Genomic DNA, 22,363 nt, shown 5'->3' with positions numbered 1-22,363 from the left:
AACCTTTTCTAGTCTCTAAATGGATATAAACATTTTGACCTGAGGAAAGCTATTTCTGACTGCTAGTCAATGATCTACTTTCTTTGAACATTAATGAATACAACAAAATTCCAATATGACAATAGAATCTGGAGACCATGTTGAAGATTATTAAAATGGAATTTAACCTATCAATGAAGTTCTTTTAAAATGGGGAAAGAATAATTATCTCAAACATAAATGATCTAGCACAATGTCCAAATTTTCAATAAAGTTTTAAGCTCAATTCGAAATGTTCTCACCACTTCCAAGCAGTCAATGATTTTGGTTAGTTTATCTTCAGGTAAGTTCTTCAGCAAACATACGCTACAAAAGGAAAGATAAACTCATATTTAATTTCCTTTTTTCCACTTATAATTCTTGAATTTTCATACCTATATTTTTACTTATAACTTAAATATATACATTTAATTTCACAAAAACAAAACTTTAGTTAGTAAAGCGCATAAACTAGACTTTTAAGGGTAAATTTTCAATGAATGTATGGTGGAAATAACTAGAGGAATGGGAAACTGGGGGAAAGCAGAGGGGGGGACAACGAGAAGCTGCCAGTCTCTTACTACCCCAAGAAAACCAAGGAAGTAAAATGAACTATCAATGACTCTGACACTTTTTAATTATACATTCAAATACCTTTTCATCATTATTCATGTGCAAATCTTCTCTCCTCTGCTCTACAATAAACTACAAGAGGAAAGGGCCCACGTTTGTCTTGAATCCCCATAGGAACTAGTATAGTGCCATGAATATAATAGGAATTCAATAAATATTTCTGAAATGAACAGATAGAATATAAATCTCATTTTTGTGTGTTAAAAGTGAATTGCAATCAGAATTATCTTCATCTTTCATCCCAATATCTTTTCTAACCATTCTATTAACTCTGTTAATAGAAGAGAAGAACTACATTCAGAGGGGAAACATTCTAATTTGCCTGTAATTAAGTCAAGATTAGGGCCTGGGAGATAAAAAAATGTAGGGCTGGAAAACTGTTAGTCATGCACTACCATCTTTTAAAATTACTGGTAGCCATAGGCATGCAAAGGGCATAGGAACAAGAATAATAAGCAACAGCAGCTAAGTAGTAGAGTGGGTAGTGCTGAGCCTGAAGTCAGGAAGATCTGAATTCAAATCCAGTATCATACAGTTTACTAGTCTGTGACTTCCTGAGGTGAATCACTTAACTTCTGTCTGCCTCTGTTTATTCATCTATAAAATGGGGATAATAATAGCACCTGCCTCCTGAGAGTGTGGTGAGGAACTAATTAGATAATGTTTATAAATCACTTAGGACAGAACCTGGCCCTTAACAAATGCGTATTCCCTTCTCCCTTATATCCCTTATAATGATGATAATGATAATTATAATATACCTTAAATGAAATACAATACCAAAACCTAAAATTCCTAGAAACAATCACATTTAACCAGTATTACATAACTCAAATTTTCACTTCCACTCCTACACTAAGAGAAGTTTTCACATTATATGATATAAAGTTGTGCTTTTGGATAAAAGAAACTCACAAGACTTTTAGACTGCTTAACAATTTTAATAGCCTCAATGTTCTTAAATATGTTCTTAAAATTGAGACTGGGGGTGGCAAATTCTACACCAAAAATGAAAACAATGAAGACAATGACTTTTCACCAAAAATGTTTCCTCAAAACATATTCCTTGAAAAATACTAAGAGTAAGCTGTATACTCTTAACCAAACCAAGATATATTTAAGTGAAACGTTTTTTAATGAAATGTAATAAGAGAAAATAGTTTTTATGAGGGACCTTATCTTATAGTCCCCAAAGATCAATGATCTATTGCTATTAAGGCCTGTGCCAAGTGATAATTTAGCATTTATTAAGCCTGTAAATAGTCACATGTGAAAAAGTCTTTTCGGGAAATTACAGGAGAAAAAAGATTTTCAGGGAATAGTTTTCAAAAGACAGACCAAATAGCCCATTAACTATTTGCGCTGGGTACCAATTAATTCCTGGGCTTCTTCTCCCCATGGCATGAACATATTGGTTTCCAAATAAGGTTTTAGATAAGAACTTTTTTTCTATAATAGGCCAGAAAATTCCAAACATATTGCCAAACCATGACCATATAGACTAAGTCTGTTGAGGAGTCAGGGGTGTGGAGGTGAGGAGGGAGAATCAGACTGACTCTAGAATTGTTTAGAGTATGAAGCGTTCAGATCTTGAGAATATCTAAATTTAACTGGTGCTTTCTGTTAGAGTAAAACAATCCAGGGTATCTACTAGTGGAAACATAAAATCACAGAAATTTAGAATTGGAAGGAAATTCATATCCATCTAATCCAGCTCATATCAGAAAAGGAATCTCCACCATAATTTATTGAAAAACTCTAATACCTAAAACCAAAGATGAGCATTATATCAAATGGAGATGTATTAGATGTTTTTTATGATTAAAAGATTTTAAAATTTTATTTTAAAAAGCAGAGATGTTCATAATTACCATTGCTACCTGATAAAGAGCTAGAAAGACTTCACTATAGCAGTAAGGCAAGAAAAAGGAAATAGAGGATATACAGAAGCAAAGAGGAAAACAAAATTATTGCATTTTTTAGATATGATGGCCTGCCTATAGAAGCCCATAGAGTCAACTAAAAATTAAGTGAAACAATGAAGTAAGCAAAGTCACAGGATACAAAATCAATCCACAATGAATCATCAACATTTCTATTTATTACCAACTAAACCCAGAAGGAATGTGAAATTCCATTTCAAACCAATGCAGCTAAAATTAGAAGAGAAGCAGGTAAGTGGGTAAAATGTATTTGGACCAAATTTCTGATTTCAAAGATATATATGGAACTAATATATAAGAATGAGAGTCTTTCTCCAACTGAAAAAGTCAAAAAATAAGAACACATAGTTTTCAGAGTGTTTTTTTTTTTATTAAATGGTACCTTCCAGAGAAAGAACTGTTGGAGTCAGATGGATGTAGGTCAAAGCATACTCTCTTTCTGATCAGAACTTACAGCTTTATTTTGGGGTTTCAGTTTTGTATGAGTGTGTTTTACATGACAATAAACATTTTTAAAAGAAAAGAAAAATGGTACTGCATGATTATGACCATTTCTAATAGCAAATCTCACTGTGAGGAAAAAGTTCTGAATTTGATTTAACTCTCAGCAGAGTCACTTATTGTGTGATCATGATGAAGCCACTTAACCCCAGTAGGCTTTAATTTCTTCATCTATAATAAAGAATGAGCTAGAATTGTCCTCTCACTTTTCCTCTAGGTCTAAATCTATAATTCTGTGATCTTGATGTCTGTGCTGAAAAAGCCCACAAAAGATGCCAATCAACTAGAACATTTTTTTTTTAAGTAACTTTATCATTTTGAGTGGGCAGCTGGGTGGCTTAGTGGATTGCGAGCCAGGAATAGAGATGAGAGTTCCTAGGTTCAGATCTGACCTCAGACACTTCCTAGCTGTATGACCCTGGGCAAGTCACTTAACATTCATTGTCTAGCCCTTACCACTCTTTTGCCTTGGAACAAATACATACTATTGACTCTAAGGCAGAAGGTTTAAGAAAAAGGTAACTTTACCCTTTTAAGCATTCTAAATATTAAAATCTAGATCTGGCTAAATGGTTAAACAGAAATAAGGATTATTTTCTCATAAACTAGTAACCAATTTGTCATCATTGGAAATGTGATCAGTTTTTCATACACTGATTCTTTTCATTTATTTTTTCCTAGGTTTTATATGATCACTATGTCAGCTACTATTTTGGTGAACTATTTTGATTTAAATAACAATACTTTAAAAGAAGATATATTTGTAAATTTTAATCTCTATAAAAAAGTAGGTAAAAAAAAGGAAAGTAAAACAATAGACCTGAAAGAGAAATAAAGAATTGAGAGTTCTGGGTTCTAAACCAAAAGGCTTAAGAAAAGGCAATGCTATCTTCATCTCACAGAATTCACTATAGTTAAGCTAAGATCAAGTTACCTTATATGGGAAAGTCTGATGGTTTTTACTTCAAGGAGCTGATTTTTTTCTTTTAGTTTAATAATAATAGAATTCCTGGAATGAGTATTGTTAAAAAGTAAAATGCTTCCGACATCAGTGAAAATGTTGTAGGCTGCTCACAGGCTTGTTATCATATTTTTTTTCAGAGTCTAACATTTATTAGGGAATAGGATCTCCTGTTAAAAGTTCTAGACATTACTCTTACCTCCTAAGGAACTGTCTGTACTGTTCATCCCGAGCTTGAGCTGTTCTTCTCATAATATTCTGGAATACTTCTCTATCTAGTGCCCACGTTTTCACATTGGAGATAGCTACAGAAAATTAGAAAGAAAAATGTTATGGTATTACTTTAAGTATCAAAAGTTTTATGAAAACCACAGAAATTCTTTTAAAAAAAACCTTCTTTTCCATCTTAGAATCAATACTATGTATTAGTCCTATGGAAAAAGAACAGTTAGGGCTAGGCAATGGGAGTTATGTGACTAGCTCAGGGCCACACAGCTAGGAAGTATATAAGGCCACATTTGAACCCAGAACCTCCTATCTCTAGGACTGGCTCTCAATCCACTGAGCCACCATCTAACTGCCAAAACTACAGAAGTTCTTGATGTAACTACAATCATGCTGATCTCTTCATCTAGTGAATCTCCCACCTTCACAATTTCTCATGATGTCACACTTGGAGCTACTCAAACGCAAGAGTATCAAGCATCTCCATTGGGCATGGCTTGATCATTCCAACCTGCTCTTCCACTAGCCTCCCGAAGTTCCCTAAGATAGACCACCACCACTCAGTCACATTAAAACTCAGGGTCCTAAGGATAAACCCTTTTAAAGGGAAGACCTCTACAATACAATTAATTCTTGAACCTCCAATTTGGACAGGTGATATCTGCTAGGGGTGGAATCAGGAAGACTTGAATTCAGAGATGACCTCTTCTAGCTGTGAGACTCTTAGCAAGTCACTTAACCTCTGTTGGCATTAATTTTCTCAGCTGTAAAATGGGGGAAATAATAGCACGTACCTCACAGGACTGTTGTTAGAATCAAATGAGATATTTGTAAAGCGCTTAACATAAAACATATGTTATATTTAACATATTTATGTATAATATAATATATATAACATATTTAACATAACCTTGATATGTGTGAGTTTAAGAAACACTTAACCCCCTCCCCAAAATCCAGTGTGTTTTCTGTCTACATGAACAGTCCCTTAAAATAATGCCACCTTTGGGTCTCAAATATAGCCATTTACTTAAAAGGCATAATGATAATAATAGAAAAGATGTTAAAGAAATGCTAGAAACAAAATCCATCACAATACACACATAAACTCAGATCACACTCTTCCACTAAAGCACTGAATCACTAGGGAGAAGACTGGGCACATTTATAGGAACCTAGCAGGAATACCCATTGGCTCCGGGTAACACAACTCTAGATGGCAGGCTTCAATGTTATTGGTCCATTCAGGATCATCTGCACCCCACAGAGCTGTTCCCTGATTGACTACTGATCCATACTACTCTTTAGCTGATAAATCCTCTTCACTACTCAAATGTAGCCTTTACAGGCTCTTTAAACGAATCATCACCCTTAAAAGGGCAATGAGCTCTTCGTGAGAACGGCAGGTTTCTTTAAGGCAGAGAAGAGCAAATCTCATCAAACTGGCCATCTCCGACTTATACAGAGCAGCCTGGCCAGATGCTGTCCAGCGGAAATGCAGCTAACAGCAACACAGCTCTTACCATGATGCCAAAATCCCTCTTGTGCCTCTTCCTTCTGCAGCAGATAGGCAGAAGAAAACCAAAACTTATTAAAACGCCATCTTTTCCCCAACTCTAGGTGGCGCTCAAGAGTAACAGCTGAATTCTCAGCTGATGAAGTAACTTTTCCCTGCAGCCAATCAGGGATCACTCAGCTGAAGCATTCTCTCAGCTGACTGCTTCTAACTGCCACAACTCTAACAAGGCAGCTTCTCAGGAGCCCCGCCTTGGTTCCTGCTCTTATCTCCTCGGCTGGCTTGCTTCCTTCCTCTTTCTCTTCTTCCTCTTCCTCTTCCTCTTCCTCTTCCTCTTCCTTCGCTACTGCTACTGCTGCTGCTGCTATTAGGCATCCAGGCGCTTAAATAAGAACCTCCAGTGTCTCAGAGACTCACCTTTCATTGAAAACGTCACAGCTCCCTAAATTGTCTTATATCAAATCAATAGTCCTTTTGTAAATCATCCCACAACCTCTAAATATCTACAGGATGTCTCACTCTTATTTTTGCCCTTTTTATTCATAAAACATGTGTATGCTAAATTAGCTGAGGTACCCATAATGCTTCTAGCCCTTGGGTAGTCTCACTGGTGCCATGGTAACAGAGTACTATACTCTCTTATTGGAACCACTAAACTATGTTTCTTAAGAATTCCTCTTATCTGTTTTTCAATAAATTAAATAATCTTTCTCTGTATCTTTATAAGTTTTAAATGTTCTAACAAAAAGGAAGTATGACTCTACCTTGTTGCAAAGAAATCTGAATTTCGTGGTATAGTGAGGCAGCTCAGTGGATTGAAGCCAGGTTTAGAGAGGGGAGTTTCCTGGGTTTTAATAAGGTCTCAGACACCTGGGCAAGTCACTTAACCCCCATTGCCTAGCCTTTACTGCTATGGAAGGAAGGAAGGAAGGAAGGAAGGAAGGAAGGAAGGAAGGAAGGAAGGAAGGAAGGAAGGAAGGAAGGAAGGAAGGAAGGAAGGAAGGAAGGAAGGAAGGAAGGAAGGGAGGAAGGAAGGGAGGGAGGGAGGGAGGGAGGGAGGGAGGGAAAGGTTGGAGCATCTAGGTGGCTTAGTGAATAGAAAGCCAAGCCTAGAGAGGGGAGGTCCTGGAATCTGGACAAATCCCTTAACTCTTGAGTGCCTAGCCCTTACTGCTCTTTTGCCTTGGAACCAGTATAGAGTATTGATTCTAAAATAGAAAGTAAAGATTAAAAAAAAAAAACCTTAGTTCCCACATCTATATTATAGGTCTTTTTCTCTCCAAAACTGCACAACTCCCATTCGAAAATTGATTTCTATATGTGTGTATATGTATAAATACCCAGCGTTTTATATATTGCTATCTATAAATATCATGTGTGTATTTACACATATACGTTAGCAATATATATATATATATATATTTCATGTTAAAACATGGAAATTTTTCCATTTGTCCTAAGTATCTAAATATTTCTAATAATATTAATACCTTAAATCTTTTGACAATTTATATAAATCTCTTCCCTTTAACAAAATCCTTTTTTCCCGTCCTTAGATTGATGCTGTAACAAGTCGGACCCTGGAACTCCTCCAGACCCTATCTTGGAGACCAAGTGGAATCTGGAACTCATCACTGCCTGTGACACTGTTAACAACTTCAGTTTGTTAACAACTTCAGTTTCTCTATCTCACACATACATAGTTGTTTGCATGTTTCTCCCCCATTAGACAGTGAGCTCCTTCCGAAAAGAGATTGTTTTCTGTCTGTCTTTTGTATCCCCAGCACTTAGCACACAGATTAAATATTTACTTGCAGATTTGACTGACTGACACTGGCTACCAGCTCCTGACCAAAAACACCTCCAAGACTCACAACCCTGGGGGGAGATAATCTGTTTGGAGAGAGAAGATTGGAACAGAGCTGATCTGGCTGACATTTCTGCATCAAACTTTGTATGTGAATATGTCTGATAATGAGGTTTATTTAATGCCCACTCCAACCACCCCTTCTTCCATGTTTGTAAACTTACATTCCACCCAGTTTTTCCTTCTTTCTATAGTCTGTGTATGCCCTTTACCCTTCCTGACTTTGATCTTCTGTAAGTTCTCGGATCAAAACCAATCCACTCACCCTTCTAGGACGCCAATTTTTCTTATTTAATGCCCTCAAGCACCCTTTGCTTCTGAAGATATATATGGTTTTTTTTTTCATCCTCCATCATCATACAGCTCCTTCCCAATTACTCAAATACATTTATTTTTCTAGGTTTCTCAGAATTTCTGTATCTGCATTTCAGTGTTTCTATTCAGTTTTGGTCTTTCCATCAGAAATGTTTGAAAGTCTTCTATTCCATTAAAGATCCATTTTTCCCCTTGGAAAATTATACTCAACTTTGCAAAGTAAGTTCTTGGTTGTAACCCTACATTTTTTGCCTTTGAGAATATCATATTTCAAGCTCTTCATCCTTTCATGATTGTCGGGTCTTATGTGATCCTGACTGTGATTTCTTAACACTTGAACTACTTCTTTCTGGATGCCTACTATATATTTTCTTTAAAGTGGAGTTTGGATTTGGGCTAGATGTTCCTGGGAATTTTTAACTGGAGATTTCTTTCTGGAGGTGATTGACAGATTCTTTTAAAAAAAATGTATCTATATATTTCTAATAGATCTGAGAAGTTTTCATTTATGATTCCTTGAAACACAGCATCCAGGTCTGATTTTAAATCATGGTTTTCAAATAGTCCAATGATTCTTAAATATTCTCTCCCTAGCCTATTCTCCAACTCAATTCTTTTTTATATCAAGTATCTTATTATTTTCTTCTTTTTTAAATCCTTCAACTTTTAACTAATACTTCTTACAGTCTTGTGGAGTCATCAATTTCTGTTTGATCTATTCTGGTTTTTAGGTAGTTCATTACTTAGGTAAGTTTTGTTTCTGCCTGTTCTAAATTATTTCTTTTCCTCCCAATTCTTTTCTGCAGAACTTTTATTTTAATAGTTTTTGCTTTATTTCTTCTCAATATTCATGTAGTCCTCATGGAAATTTCATTTTTTACTTTGAATTTCTATTTATAGTTGTTACAAAGTTACTCTCTCCTTCTTCTAAAATAATACTGGTCAGTGTTTTCCTTTGATTTGCTTCTCTTTTCAACTTTAATTTCAGAATTGAAGCATGGTGCTAGAGCCAGGCTCTGCCCTGATTAGCCTAGTCTTGGGCCCCTTGGGTTCCAAACTCCACTTCCCAGGGTTAAGTTCTTTGAGGCTCATAAAATTGTATATTAATGGTCTTCTCACTAGATGCATGCCAGCACTAGGACTAATATATCTGCACTAGACTTGACCATTCCTTGCTATGATTCTCTGGGCCATCTAGAGTTTCAACCCTGAGCTTTCTGTCTATACTAGGGCCTTCTCAAGGGAGTCCTTTGCTCTTGCCACCTCCAGATGTAGAGCTTTGAAGGCAATATGTATTCCATCTCTGGTTAGAAGAACACTCCTTCCAATAACCTGTGGGCTTCTGGTCAATGTTTGTGTGACACTGGGATGAATCACTTAATGTGGTTTCCCAATGGACTTCTTGATTATATTTGGTTTAGTATTAACTTCAGGAGTTAACTGCTGGAGTAGGTATATGGGAGCTGAGCAGTCTAGGACTACTTCCTATGCAACCAGCCATCTTGAGCAGAAGTCTGAATACAAGATTCCAAAAGGCAGAGGATAAGGACTTACAAACAAGAACAACTTACCCTGACAAGCTGAGGATAATCCTCCAGGGGTAGAAATGCATCTCTAATGGAATAGAAGACTTTCAAACATTTATGATGAAAATACCAAAGCTGAGTAGGAACTCTGAAATGCAAACACAACACTTCAAAAGAAACCTAGAAAAGTCCATTTATTTGAACAGCTGGAAAGGACTATATGATGATGCAGTCCTAAAATTCTTATATTATATGGGTTCTTTACATAGAATACCAGAGTTTTTTTTTTTAATACATTTTCTAGGAGGTGACTTGGTGGCTTGGTGGATTGAGAGTCATGTCTAGAGATGGGAGGTCCTGGGTTGAAATCTGGCCTAAGACACTTCCTAGCTGTGTAAGCCTGGGTAAGTCTTTTAAACTCTATTGAGTAGTCCTTAGTGCTTTTCTGCCTTTGAATCAATATACAGTATTGATTCTAGGATGGGAGATAATGGTTTAAAAATATTTTTACATTGCATTTCAACATAATTTATTTCCTTTTTAATCCTGTGGTTTCTGTTTATGCATTAAAATACTATTTTGAAGGGCAACTAGTTGGCACTATTGAAGAGAATTGTCTGAAAAACACTAAAGATTTTGGAAAGGCAGATTTCAAAGGATAAGGAGAAAGGTTAGATAGGATCCTATAGACTAAAATTCTATAGGGGAAGTGAGTCCTTTTTCATGGTGGCAATTTCTAATGAAAAAAATAATGAAGACACAAAGAGAAATCACTCAGATGTGAAGGAAAACACTGAGTTTCTAAAGAGTCTAGTATATATACAAAGTCTTAGCTCTATATATTTGGGGTTTTTAAGATTTATGTAGAATGTGAGCAGGAACAGGCAAAGAGAATCATTAGACAAGTTAGAATAATAGAGTATTCCAAAGTGCTAAACAGTATGAACTGAGGTTGACAAGAAAAGGTAAAATTGCTAAATAAAGAATTTTTAAAAGTTATATTCTAAGAAAAGGATTAAAGCAGGGATGAGCTGGAGGATTTCTATATGAACTGGAAGAATCTTCAACAACTGATACAGAGTCAAATGAGCAGAGCCAAGAGAACATTGTACACAGAAAGAGAACCATTGTGGAACAATCCAAGGTAATGGACTTTGCTACTAGTAGCAATGCAACAAGTCAGGACACTCCTGAAGGACTTATGGGAAAGAATTCTAACCACATTGAGAGAAAGAACTATGGGAGTAGAAATGCAAAAGAAGAAAATATGACATCACTTATTACATCTATATATGGGCATTTGATTTGGGGTTTAGCCTTTAAAAGATCACTCTATAGCAAAAAATGAATACTATGGAAATTGATATGAAGTGAGGACATTTGTACAATCCTTGTTGGCTCTGGGAGGGGGGAGAAAGAGGGAAGGGAGAGAAAATGAATCATGTAATGTACAGAATCATGTAAACATGGGAAAATATTTTTTAAATAAATAAAAATTAAAAAAATAAGGGATGAGATGGCTACTTGGGAATGGGAATGATTCCTAACAAGATGGAGAAGGTAGAGAGATGCTCAACACTTATTTTGCTTGTTTTCTCTGCCCAAGAGAATTGTTTTTGGACTAGAAAAGAACAACAGAAAAGTGTAAGATAAAAGAATTTAGCTGGTCTTAGAGTTTGTCCAAATGAACTGCATTCTAGAATTCTGAAAGAGCTTTCAGAAATTATTGTTGAGCTACTGTTTAGTGATCTTTGAAAGATTATGCAGAATTTCAGAGGTACAACAGGATTTTATTAAAGCATTTGACAAAGTTGCTTTTGCTTTCTTATACAAAAGATGGAGAAAGATGTGCCAAAGAATAACTCAGTTAGACATATGTAGAACTGATTGAATGGCTGAATCCAAAAAGTATTCTTTTAATGGCTAAAGCTTAAACTTGGAAGACTATCAGTGGAGTGACCAAGGGATATTTTCATTATTTTTAATATTAGTATGACCTCTTTGGTTTATTTTTCCTAATATTGAAACAACCTTTCATTCTTTATATTAATGTAACCTGGCTATATTCTTTCAGGTACATTGCTATAAAACTGCTAATATTTTATTGTAAAATTTTACATCAAAATCATTTAAAGAATACTTTGAATATATCCCATATGTTGTCTTGTTATTGTTACTTTCTTTGGTAAAATTCTCTTTTTTTCTATAATTTGTTCTTTAACCCATCAGTTCTTTAGGATTGTTATTTAGTCTCCAATTAATTTTTAATACTTTCTTCAATAGAGCAGAACTGAATATATTTTTTATTTCATTATAGTCCACAAAGTATGTATTTATAATTTCTGCTTTTCTATCTCTGTATCCCAATACAGAGTCAGTTGTTGTAAAGGTGCCTTTTTTTTGGCTGACAGTATATATACTATTTACTACTCCCATTTAATAATCACAAGAGACCAATAAATCTAGTTTTTTGAAAATTATATTTAATCTGTCAACTTCTTTCTTGTTAATCTTTTTGTTGTTTGTCTATATATAAAAGGAACCTAGTAAAGCTTCGATTATAATTTTACTGTTTATTTCATCCTGGAAATCAGTTGGCTTTTCCTTAAGTGATTTAGATTCTATACTGTTTGATGCTTATTTTTTTTAAGGATTGGTATTACGTGTATTTTCTATTATATCTTTTCATCAAGACTATTTTTGCTGTTGCCTCATTTGAAGTAATGATTGCTACTTCTGCTCTTAAAATTTTAGCTGAAGCATAATAGACTTTTCTCCAGTCTCTTCTTTTAACTGTGATATGCTTCCTAAAGATTTGTTTAAAAGTATAGATGGAAGAAGATAATAAAAGCATAGATGACATGGTTATCAAATTTGCAGATGACACAAAGCTGAAAGGGATAGTTAATATACCAAGCAGCTACTTGGTCAAATGGATGTACCTGGAATCAGGGAAACCCCAATTCTAATCTTTCTTCAGGCATCTCTTAGATGTGTGACCATGAACAAGTCATTTCAATTCTCTAAATCTTATGTCCTCTTTTGTCAAATAAAGATAATAAAACTGTATACCTCAAAAGTTGTCATGATGATCAAACAAGATAAATTATGTAAAGCACTTTGCAAATCTTAAAGCATTATATAAATGCTAGTTAGTATTAATATTTGGCATGATTTTAAAGTGTCTTGATTGGCTAGAACATTGAAATAACTAGTGACATGAAATTCAATTGGAAATGTAACTTCACAGATCCAAGATGGGATGTCTATCTACTATGTTAAAAAAATCTGGGAGTTTAATATACTGTAATGTCAAATTGAGACACTATTATCAAGATTTTCTCAAAGGGAGTTCTTATTCAGGTAAGGGTTTGACTAGAGAGCCACTGATCTTCCTTCTGTGAAATTTTGTGATTATATGATAAATAGGAAATTAATACAGGATCATCCCCAGGATGTAAGTGATCAAAGGCCATAAAGTTATATACAAAAATATTCACTGCAATTATTTTTATTGTTAAAAAACTGTAAATAGTTGGCTTTCCTCAAATGGGGAATTATTGAATAAATTGAGGACTATGAATGAATACAACAGAATATCATTGCATAAGAAATGCTGAATATGAGATCAAAGAAATATGAGAATGCTTGTGAAATGTGAGAAATATGTGAACTGATATAGAGTGAAGAAATCATAGGCAAGAACAATGTACAGATCATAATTCAAATGAAAATGACACCAAACGATATTATTTGGATTAAAGGTAAAGAACAATTCTGAATCCAAAGGATCAATAACAGTACATATTTTCCTCCTCTTAACAAAGAGGTGGTCAGATATAGATGCAGAATGTTGTATAGTATACTATCAGATGTAGCTAGAGTGATGTTCCTTTGTTTTTAAACAAGAGATTTTGTGGGGAGCATTATAGGTACATGAATGTACTGTTAAAAAAAGCCAGAGGTTTTTGGTTTTTTTTGTTTTTTTAAGTGAAACTTTCCTACCAATTACAATTATCCAAAGGCGGGATGAGATATCTTGGGGGGTATTAAGCTCCCTCTCATTTGAAATCTTAAGTAGAACCTGTGTGATGTCCTGTTTTCAACATTGTAATGAAATTTCTGCTTCAGGTATGAGTTAGACTAAGACAGTGAAGTTGCTTATAACACAGAATCTCTCTCCTTAGTTCTGTGATTAGGATTTGTATTCTCTAAGGTCATATTATACTTCCTACTAGGAGGTAGTTCAGATGGTTCTATGACACAAAAGGAAACTATCCTGGGGGTAATATTGACCATGAATAATTCAGATAAAGATTCTTTAAAGCTGAGTCTATATTTTTAGGGTACTTCCAATATTATACTTGATTTTTCTTTATGAAAGAATCTTTAACAAGCTTTATGGAAAAGAGAATATGGAAAAGAGCAAAGTTGAAGATGGAAATAAAAAGAGAAGGGGGAAGGTGTAGATGGATGATTGTCTCCAACTGAAATGAGGAAAAAGGGAATGACTTCATATGAAAACTGAAGGGATATAATTATAAAGTTTAATTAAAATGAAATAATTGAGAGCTGTTGTATCTATTTTGTTTTCTTTTTAGGAATGGGCTATTTCATCAACAAAGATGCATTAAACATCTATTGTGTGCAAGGTACTTGGGATACAAATAAGATCATAGATTTATAGCCTAAAGGGGCCTAGGTCATCTTGTCCAAGCCCCTTATTTTACAGTTGACCTTAAATGACCTGCCCTAAATCATACAGATTATTAAAGAATAATACATGTAGACAAAAAATTATAAGACAAGTTATAATGTAACGAGTGCATTATCATTAGATAATTAGATAATTAGATAATAGATTAGATTGTCGTTGGTGGGATAAGGGAAGACTTCGTGGATGAAGGGCTAGTCACAGTTAGAATGATGGATAACTGGTACAGAGTGTGTTCCACTGGAATTTTTGTGACATCCCAAAATGAAAACTAAAGAAGGTACTCAATGCACTGGATAGATACCCTATGATGAAGTTATGGGAAGACATAGACATGAGTCCCACAAAATGGCCAAGAAGGGACAAGCTACAATCTGCATGACCACAGAGAATGCCCATACTGGTGAAGTCACAGATCTCCTTCAATGCAGTGAAAATTCATTTTCATATCAAATATACGGATAACTAAGGAGAAACATTGTATTTTATTCAAATCACCTGGATAATTTCATTAATTGCCTATTTCACTTTCCCAATGTAAGCATTGCACTGTTGGTTCTCCCAAGGTACTGTTGATGTATGTATGTGTAAGGAGGAAAAAAAACACACAAATACTTCACATATGTGAAAATAGTAACCTTAGTATATTTAACATTTTTTTATTAGTTCATTATTATGGAAAATGTACCTTTTACTGAAGCTGTCCTTGTACAGTTGTATAATATGGCTAGTTCTCCAAATGTTGTCCACATAGGAATTGATGACAGAAGCTTGTTCCCTTGGAATACTTCTAATCTTCCCTCTAAAATTGTCAAGATTCGCAAAATAAAATCAAGATGGATTACATAAACTAAATGAAAGAGTGAATCAAAAAGCACACAGATAAAAGTGATATACATAAGAGAATTCCATATACCAAAGCTCCTTTCATGTTCCAGTGCATGGGAGAGATTTACAGGGTTTTGCTATTCATTTTAAGTTGTCTCATTTTAAAATCATATAATGAATGCCAAAATATCACTTAATATACTCTGACTTTCCTTGATGCAGTAGAGTGCTGAACCTAGAATTAACAAGGCCTGAGTTCAAATAGTTTGTGGCCTTGAGCAAGGTACTTAACCTGTCTGCCCCAGTTTCCTCATCTATAAAAATGGTATAATAATAGCCCTTTTCTCCTGGAGTTGTTGTGAGGCTGAAGTGAAAAAAACAAAAAAACTTCAATAACAAAATAACTCAACTGTGGAAATTATCTAGATATTTAGCAGAGAAAAGGCAACGTATGACATAGCCCTCTTTTCCCTGCTGAGTTGGAAGGTATTTTATTTCACTTAATTCATTACATAGACGCTAGATGACTTCTGGTTTCATGACTTGGAATCTGGATTTTAAGTGCTCATATTTATTTAAACTGAATTCCATTACAAGAAAAAAAACATTGGACCATTCTGTAGAATTTGTTCAAATGATATATTACTTGTATTCATCTTTTTTTATCCTACAGAAGATTTTGGATCACAGTTTTCAGAATGACAGAAATAGAGTTGAATGCAGTGTAGCAAAAAGTGTATCTGATTTGCAGTCAGCCAGGCATGATCCTTAATTCTGCCACTAATTATTAGCCCATAGGATTTAAGTCAAATCACTTAAGCAAACCCCCCTTCCTAGACCAAATAAAAAGTAAGGATAATCATTGTCTCCCTTAGGATCTTAGGTCTGAAAAAAGATCTTAAGCATCCTTTTAGTCCAACCCTGTCTTTTAACCTCAAGGAAACTTCAGTCCCAAAAGACAGAGAGCCATGCCCAAGAACATATAGGTTTTAAGTAGCCAAGTTTTTCTACCATACCACACTGTCTTTTGGACTTGTAGGATCAAGTGAAGTCATGCTTTGCAAACTGTAAAAATCCTTCATGATATTAGGGAATCTTAGAGTTAGAAGAGACCTCAAGAATGATCTATTCTAACCATATCTGATTCCCTCAACCAAAAAAAAACAAACAACATTAAAGTGAATATTTACACTGTTAAAGCACTTCCCTCATAAAAACTATTATAGGCAGATAGTGTTAACACTAATTTATCCTCTTTTTAGTGTTTTGAAATCTGATCTTAGAAACCTGATCACTTAGAAAAGTGATCACCTATAGTTTCTGCAATGAAAATTAATTACCTCTCAATACAACTCATTTTACTTTAGGATAAATAATGATATTAATGATATTAAATTATAAATACTGATATTGAATAATAATATAATGATAATAATGATAGCTAAACAGATTTTTTTAAATTGTAACTTGTAACTTCAATGCAGAATGAGCTACAAAATGTTAGAGATGAAGAAACTTGCAGAACAGAAAAATAAAATGAGATTACCAGTATCCAATTAAGTACTGGTATCCAGAGTTGGGTTGGGCTTGGAGTTAGTCTAATGAGAGAACCAAGTGATGTGCTCAAGGTCACAATGGCAGAACTAGGGGGACTTGAGCTTTTTGACTGCAACAATTCAGGGATCTCTAACCTCCAGGGAATCTAAATTGCCAAAAAGGATCCTAAAGAAACATGAAAAAGTACTAGTGTATGAACAAATGGAATTGCTTTTAAGCTAGTACTTAAGCAACTGATCTATTCTGATAATCAAAGTATAGAATGACAGTCTTCTATGAGATTTAAAAAGGAAAATATGTACATTATACACAAATGTATGTGGGTAGACATATTCCTAAATAAACATATATGTATGCTTATTATATGTTTGAATCTAAAGCTTGTGCTCCTGATTTATAATCTCAAGGACCAAGTCCAGTCAAATCATTTATTAAATCATTCAAATCACAGAATACCACAAATAAAGGTCAATAACCTAAAATAGTTTTCACCACTCCAATATCTCAGTTTGGTTCCTAGCTCTCATTTGTCCAGACTCAAGCTAGTTACAAACTTTGACAGGCAAGGGGTTAAATAAATACTTATGATTCATTGTCATTTGGGAATTGCTTCCTTTTTTGCTTCTATTTACAAATCTAGTGCTATTCACTGTCTTCTTAATCTTCTAAGTAGAATATGGGGCAGGAAGGAAAATATTTTAGTGGTTCATAAAGGGATTGGAGACCTCTAAGTCTGTCACATTTCACTGCATTGCTATATGTATGAATTGGTTTCAACTTCTCTCATTCAAAGGGCTAGTAATTTTCTTTGAAGTATATTAAAAATAGTTTATTTTGGTCCAAGAAGGTCAACATCAGAATTTTGATATTCGTTGTAGTAGCATAAGTCAAGTTGCCCTTTTTTTTTCGAGTGAAAACATATCAGTTCTGGGATACAAGGCAGGTTTTATATATTACTATTTGCTAACCTCAGATGAAACATTAAAAAATTCAGGAACACATCAAAACATAGTCAACAAAATAATTGATGTTTATAAGAATCAGGAGCATAATCAGTCAAAGACTCACCTGCCAATACAAAAATATGATTTCCTGGTTCTCCTTGTTTAATGATATAACTGCCTTGTGGGTAGTTTCTTCCATACATACATTCCACCATGTCTTTGATCTGCTGAGGGTCCAGTCTCTTCAAAAACTGATTTTTATTCAGGGCATCTGTGATGAGCTTCTTATCACTGGTGTTATCCAAAAGAAATGTTAGTTTTCAGGAAATAAAGAACAAGATCCTCTTTCATGTCACTTTTACTTAAAAATTTCTGTTGGGCTGGCAACAAACAGGACCACAGAATTAGATCGTAAGGGACTTTAGAGGATGTCTGTTCCAACCCCCTCACTTTGAAGATAAGGAAACCAAGATCCAAAAAAGTTAGGTTAAGTGATTTGCCCAAGGACACACAGGTACTAAGTAATAGAATCCAGATTTGAACCTAACACTCCTGACTCTTTCCACTAGACCATTCTGCTTTGCTGATGAGGAATTTCTGCCAATGGAAAGGTAGGTATTTTTTTAGAAATATTTATTGCATGACAGCACTGGTATAATCTTTATCAGATTATATGCTATCTTGAGGAGGGGCAAGAGAAGTTTGGGAAGGAAGGAAAGAATTTGGATCACAAAATATCAAAAAAAACCAATGTTAACAATTGTTTCTCTGTGCAGATGAAAAAATAAAATTTAAGGAAGTTAGGTAGTTTTAATGTTACTAATGGCTTTCAAAAATCAATAAAGCATTTTACCCATAGAACTGCTATATTTCACATTTTTGAATGACAGTTGGAAAAAGTTTGGAAGCATTGTTTTTGGTTTTCTAGAAAAATATGAAAATGACACAGACCTTATTGTGAAGAAGAGAAGTAACAAGAAATTCAAAAATTTTATGCCTTCTACCACCTAATATTGAATTTGGTCAATTCTGGATGAAGAGGTGATATTGGGCTGGTTGACCCACTAATCCTTGGATGGGTAGCAGAGAGATGGACTAAGTGATTTCATGGCATTAAACCTAAGAAATCTCTGCCAAAGTTATTCGATGCTGTCAGAAATTCATTCCTTTGTTTACTTAATAAGCATTTCACATGACTAGAGCAAAAATCACAGGAGAGGAAGAAATCAATAGAATGACTAGATCTGGGTGAAATGAATTATTGTGTATCTGTTGCTGAAACAGGAGCCTTGGGATTTGAAATAGACATCTATATATCCCATACAGGAAAAAAAAATAAATCTTACTCTTGCTGAATTGAACGAACAATGGTCTGTGCTCAGCTGGCCTATTAGTGAGGGCAACAGGGAGGTAATAAAAATATTGGTTGCCAAAAGTCAGAAGTTGTGAGAATGAAAATAGACTTGCACAATGTTAGATATCACAAAGACTACAACTTTCGATCAATGGCAAGAATGGCTTTGCTGACCAACAGCTATTTATCCTTCCCCAAAATACCACAAGAGATGGAAGTTCCCTGGTTCATGTGACAGCCCATTTGGACAATTCTAGCTGATAAAATTTCTGTCTTTTAAAAAATTAATTCTTTCTATTTTTCCTTCCTTTTCTTTTCCTCCTTCCCAAATTTCCCTCCTTACTGTATCCAGGTAGCTAGAGGCTACAGTGTGTAGAGTGCTGGGCCTGAAGTCAGGAAGACAAGTTCAAGTATGACCTCTGATATTAAATAGCTGTGTAACCCTGGATAAGTCCCTCAATCTCTGCATGCTTCAGTTTCCTTAATCATGAAGAAAAGAAAAGAAAAGAAAAGAAAAGAAAAGAAAAGAAAAGAAAAGAAAAGAAAAGAAAAGAAAAGAAAAGAAAAGAAAAGAAAAGAAAAGAAAAGAAAAGAAGAGAAAAGAAAAGAAGAGAAAAGAAAAGAAGAGAAAAGAAAAGAAGAGAAAAGAAAAGAAAAGAAGAGAAAAGAAAAGAAAAGAAGAGAAAAGAAAAGAAAAGAAAAGGAAAGAAAAGAAAAGAAAAGGAAAGAAAAGAAAAGAAAAGGAAAGAAAAGGAAAGGAAAGGAAAGGAAAGGAAAGGAAAGGAAAGCATAGATGCTTTCCTTTCCTTTTCTTTTCTTTTTTTTATTATGAGGATCAAGTAGATATTTGTAAAGCACTTACTTTTGTACAGCATCTGACATATAGTAGGTTGATAAATGCTATTACTCCCTCTCCAACCGCTAACCTTTCCTTCTTTATTTTTTTAAGTTCTTTTTTATGTCAAGTCAAAAAATTGTCTCATCTGTTGGTTCTAATTCTGGCCTGCACAGACAGTAAGTTTATCTGAGATTAACAATAACTGACATTTATTAAAATCTTTCAAACAAGTTTAGAGTATTGTCTCATTTGATGCTCACAACATTGTGAAGGGTGTGCTATGGATGTTGTTATCCCCATTTTACAGATAAGGAAACCAAAAACTGAGACCTGCTTAGGATCATACAGCTAATAAACTTCCAAGGTAGGATTTGAATCCAAGTCTGTTAGCCCATGATACTTTTCCCAAAGCTGTCATCAATTTCAAAAGCACTAATAGGTCCCCCTCTTAGTCTTTTTTCTTCTGGACTAAACATTCTTAGTTCTAGCTACCATTTTTTTAAAAACCCTTACCTTCCATCTTAGAATCAATCAATACTGTGTATTGATTCTAAGGCATAAGAGTGGTAAGGGGTAGGAAATGGGGGTTAAGTAACTTGTCCAGGACCACAAGCCAGGAAGTGTCTGAGGCCACATTTAAACCTAAGACCTCCTGTCTCTAGACCTGGCTCTCAATCCACTGAGTCACCCAGCTGTCCCCTAGCTACTGTTTTTCACAGGACATGATATTTAGGCTTTCACTGCCCTCCTCTGAATCCTCTCTAGTTTTTCTTAAAAACAAAACCCTTATTTTCTGGCTTAGTGACAACTCTAAGACAGAAAGGAAAAGGCTAAGCAAATGGGGTTAAGTGACTTGTTCAGGGTCACACAGGTAGGAGTCTGAGACCAAATTTGAACCCAGATTCTCTTAACTCCAGGTCTGACACTCTATCCACTATGCTATATTGCTTCCCCTTCTCTAGTTTTTTAATGTCCCTGCAATCCAAATGTGAACCATTAATAATACTTGAAATGGAATCTGATCAGAAAAGAATACAGAGAACAACTAGCCAGAGTTGGAGAAATGAAGTTTTGGGTTCAAGTTTGACCTGACATAATTCCAACTGGACAGACCTTGGACAAGTCACTTAAACTCAATTGCCTAGCCCTCACTGCTCTTCTGTCTTGGAGCTAATATTTAGTATAAATTTGTGGTCTGAACACTATACTTTTATTAGTGGGGTCTAAACATCATTTGTTTTTTAGACACTGAATCACACTCTCTCTATATTGTTCTTCATCATCTAAAAACCCTTAGCCCCTTTCACTTGAACTGTTGTCAAGCAAAATCTTCCCTACCTCATACTTACATTTTTTAGGTTTGGGGATCTAGTTGCAGAACTCTACATATTCTACAGTACACTTCATGTTATTGACGTGGTCCTAGAAATACAGGCTATTAAGTTTTAATTCCATCATCTATTCTCTCAACAATCATTTGCAGCTCTGTGTCATCTTAAAAATTGTTTTATCTGAAAATTTGATGATCATGAACCCACTTCTTTAAAAAAGATCATTGCATATACTGTCTGACTTGGTTAATGCACTAAATTTTTCTACTTTTTCCCCTTTCTTTTTCACCTTTTGTTAAAAGGTTCACTGGGAAGGGGAAGGGGAAATCCATATTCAGAAATTAAGATAAATAAAAATCATTTTTAATTTAAAAAAATAAATGAGGGCATTTTGAGGAAAGTCTTAGAAGGAAAATTAACAATGTTGTGCAAAAAATACAAACTCTCACCCAAGTAACAAGATTCCAAGATTTCAAGATTCCCTGAAAATTAAAATGGTCCAAACAGAAGTTAATGATATTAGGAGAAAACAAGAAATATAAAAACAAAGTCAAAACATGGAGCAAAAAAAGAAGAATTATAAGTAACTCATGTTTTAAAAAAATAGCTGATGTAGAAAACAGAAAAAGAGGAGATAATTAAAGAATCTTTGGGCTATATGAAAGCCATGACCAAAAGCCTACATATCATTTCAGAATTAATAAAAAGAAACTACCAAAATTTCTTATAACCGGAGTATAAAATAAAATAGAATCTACCAGTCATTTGTTGAAAGAGAAACACAGAGTTGAAAACAACCAGGAACTTTATAACCAAAATCCAGAACATTCCAACTTAAAATTTTTAAAAGTACAAGAAGCCAGATTATGAAAAAGAACACCATCCACATCCAGAGAAAGAATTATGGGAGTAGAAACACAGAAGAAAAACAACTGCTTGATCACATGGGTCAATGGGGATATAATTGATGATGTAGACACTAAATGATGACTTTAGTACAAATATTAATAATATGGAAATAAGTCTTGATAAATGACATGTAAAACCCAGTGGAATTACTTGTTGGCTACAGGAGGGGTGTGGGAGGAGGGGAGGGAAAGAACATGAATCATGTAACCATGAAAAAATATTCTAAATTAATTAATTAAACAAATAAACTTATAAATAAATTAATAAATAAATAAAAAAGAAGCCAGAAACAGAGTTTAAATACTAAAGAGTCACAGTCAGAGAACATAGGGCTTGGCAGCCACCACCACAAATGAATGGAGAGCCCAGAATATAAAATTGCA

General features: G+C 34.5%; 1 protein-coding gene across 3 annotated transcripts in view; it reads right to left on the bottom strand.

Moving 5' to 3' along the window:
* PRKG2 (protein kinase cGMP-dependent 2) overlaps positions 1-22,363 on the bottom strand; it is a 120,222-nt gene that overhangs the window by 61,587 nt on the left and 36,272 nt on the right. The window contains exons 3-6 of one of the 3 annotated variants that reach the window (XM_001364891.4): positions 17,673-17,839; positions 14,908-15,021; positions 4,256-4,361; positions 282-345 (exon numbers count right to left, since the gene is read on the bottom strand). In XM_001364891.4, the coding sequence (XP_001364928.1) occupies positions 282-345; positions 4,256-4,361; positions 14,908-15,021; positions 17,673-17,839 (451 nt within the window). Of the gene's footprint in view, positions 1-281; positions 346-4,255; positions 4,362-5,804; positions 6,475-6,561; positions 6,743-14,907; positions 15,022-17,672; positions 17,840-22,363 lie in introns of those variants that run through there. The other 2 variants (XM_056803231.1, XM_056803230.1) reach the window with 2 other exon arrangements.

The sequence above is a fragment of the Monodelphis domestica genome, chromosome 6 (genome assembly GCF_027887165.1).
Source record: "Monodelphis domestica isolate mMonDom1 chromosome 6, mMonDom1.pri, whole genome shotgun sequence".
Classification (NCBI taxonomy): Eukaryota; Metazoa; Chordata; class Mammalia; order Didelphimorphia; family Didelphidae; genus Monodelphis; species Monodelphis domestica.
Note: the sequence above shows the minus strand (reverse complement) of the source record. Positions and strands in the feature narration are given on the sequence as shown.